At 42.3% G+C, this 2,500-nt stretch overlaps 1 protein-coding gene across 1 annotated transcript in view; it reads right to left on the bottom strand.

Annotated features, from left to right (window-relative positions):
* Nucleotides 1–1,887: 1,887 nt before the first annotated feature.
* bgnb (biglycan b) overlaps nucleotides 1,888–2,500 on the bottom strand; it is a gene marked incomplete at both ends in the record, with an annotated part of 9,015 nt that continues 8,402 nt past the window's right edge. Inside the window, one exon of the mRNA XM_084479826.1 lies at nucleotides 1,888–1,975. Within this exon, the coding sequence (XP_084335952.1) occupies nucleotides 1,888–1,975 (88 nt within the window). The remainder of the gene's footprint in view (nucleotides 1,976–2,500) is intronic.

The raw sequence follows: 2,500 nt of genomic DNA, 5'->3' as shown, positions 1-2,500 counted from the left end.
TTTAACTTTTTCTGCATCTCTTCAGGTGTGTGTATGTGTGTGTGCGTACTGCGTACGTGTGTGTGTATGTGTGTGTGTGTGTGTGTGCCATTGCTTTTTATGTTATTTTTCATCTCGACTCCATTAACACAGCATGTGAACACAGTGTGTCTCTCTTAGCCTTCAGCCCTTCCCTCTTCTCGACCGCATTATATCGCTTCAACCCTCGTGCCTAACATGGCTCCTTTCATTCTCTTGTTCTTCAGCACCGTTACAGTTGTGTGCTTCCCCTTACATGTGAGAGCATCCATGCACTACCGTCCGTACAAAAATAACTGTGACTGTGCCTCCTTTCTGCTATTTTGTTCCAGAGAGATTGTAACACCTCCAATGTCAATATTGTCACAGAGCTGAACGCTACCACAATGTTCCATAGACACCAGCACACCCAATGGTAAACAAAACAGTAACAAAATGGTTCTTCAGCCCCAGGCAGCTTGGATACAGAGGCACCACAGACGATATCTCCCCTTCCTTTTATCTTTTTTAAAGCCAAGGAGCAAATATAGGCTATTGTCACTTCATTAAGTGGATGTTTTAAAAGCCTTACCCTTTACCAGGTAGGGAACTCACTGAAAAGTGCTGAGCTTCATAAGCACTTTTGCTGCATTGTCACATGAAAAAAAGACTACCTTTTTCCTTTCTCTCTTTGTCGTCTTCAAAGAAATTGAAAGAGGATTATTTAACAATTTTGTGAGAGCTTATTTTGCCAACTCTACAGCGAGAGAGGGTAAGGGCACACATAGCTTAGAGCGTATGTGGAAGTTGATTTATGTGTCGCCAATTCATTCCAATATTATATTTCTTATATATAATAATTAGTCAAATAATAATAATTGGATGGATATTACACAATCTAATCTCTACCACAGCACACGGCCGCATTTCCTTTGATCCTATATTTGGAAATGCTTTACACTTTTCCTTAGGAACCCGTGAGGTTGTAAGAGACACGACGTCTGTCCCCGATCAAAACGGCGTATGTGAGCCGCTGACACTTGATAGTGGGCGCGTGTCAGGGATGGCTGTTTCCACAATAAAAGCGTAGTGTGTGAGGACTCAAGTCAGCCGCCGCGTGAACGCGCGCCGTCCCTCCGGGCGAGGCGAGGACACAAAGCACACCCGGGTTGATAACTTGCAGTCGGCCATTACTGCCCAATAACTATCTAAAAGATTGATCATTTGCATGGTAGTCTCCTCCATTATCCAGGGGCGCCAGATTATTCTAGCCTGGTCTTGTTTCCCTGTACTTCAATTTAAAAGCCATAACATGAATGGGTTGACTACAAGCACATACACACACACACACGCATGCACACACACACACGCACACACACGCACACACACACACGCGCGCACACACACACACACACACACACACACAGATGTCCGCCTGCACACAAACTCACAAGACGACACACACACACACACACAAAAGTCACCATTGTTTCCTCATAGACAGGTTGCTCAATGAGACATGAAATTAAAGACCTGAACCAAACAGCAGTGGCGGAAGAAAAAATACAGAACTAATTCTAAACAGCAGTGGGAGACGTTTAATGTGTTGCAAGTAGTGGCCACACGAGAGTGTGTGTGTGTGTGTGTGTGTGTGTGTGTGTGTGTGTGTGTGTGTGTGCGTGTGTGCGTGTATATCTTAGCATATGTGCAACTGTTTTGCATAACAAGCTAAATGGTGTATTGATCACAAGATCCCTCGACCCCGCCCCTCCCACACACACACACACACACACACACACACACACATTCAAAAGGGAAATGCAAACACAGGCCGCTCGTCACTTCCGTGGCTGCTGGGGGAGGCAGCCTAACCTTGAAACAGGATATGCTTCAGAGGGACACAGGAAGTGGCCGGGGCGGGGTAGGGAGCGGGGTGAGGGCCGGACGGACGGAGGACAAGACGTCAGACACACAACAGCTGCCATGGGAACAACAAGGAAGATCACCTGGTGCGAGGGTGGCCCTGTTGTAAATAATCAAAGAAAAATAATGATGTCGGGAAAACGTTAAATTCAAACAAGTTGTTACTGCCTGTGACCCATACACACATTATATATTAACATATTTATTTATTTATTGTTTATTTTTGTAGTTAAAAAAATAACCATTGTTTTTCTGTTTATATATACTTGAGAGGCATTTACTATATTCTGTCTTTAACAATATGTAATATTACACAGCTGTTTCTGATTAGTTTAAAACTATAAAATAAAAAAGACTAATAGAAAAGAATAATAATATACTATCCTATAACCAAAATGTAATTTATTGCAAACACAGTCTTTAGAAAAGTCTCTCATAATTGAATAAACAACCAACCAATGATTTTAATTAATCCCCAAAGAATATGGGTTCATCACAAATAAGGAGTTCTGTTCATCTATTTTAAAATGTTTTTTGTCACCATTTTTTGTCACCATTATTAATGTGAAGATCGATCAGG

This window comes from Micromesistius poutassou (genome assembly GCF_964030765.1).
Source record: "Micromesistius poutassou genome assembly, chromosome: 15".
Lineage (NCBI taxonomy): Eukaryota > Metazoa > Chordata > Actinopteri > Gadiformes > Gadidae > Micromesistius > Micromesistius poutassou.
The sequence above is the reverse complement of the archived record's forward strand: the minus strand, read 5'-3'. Positions and strand labels throughout refer to the sequence as shown.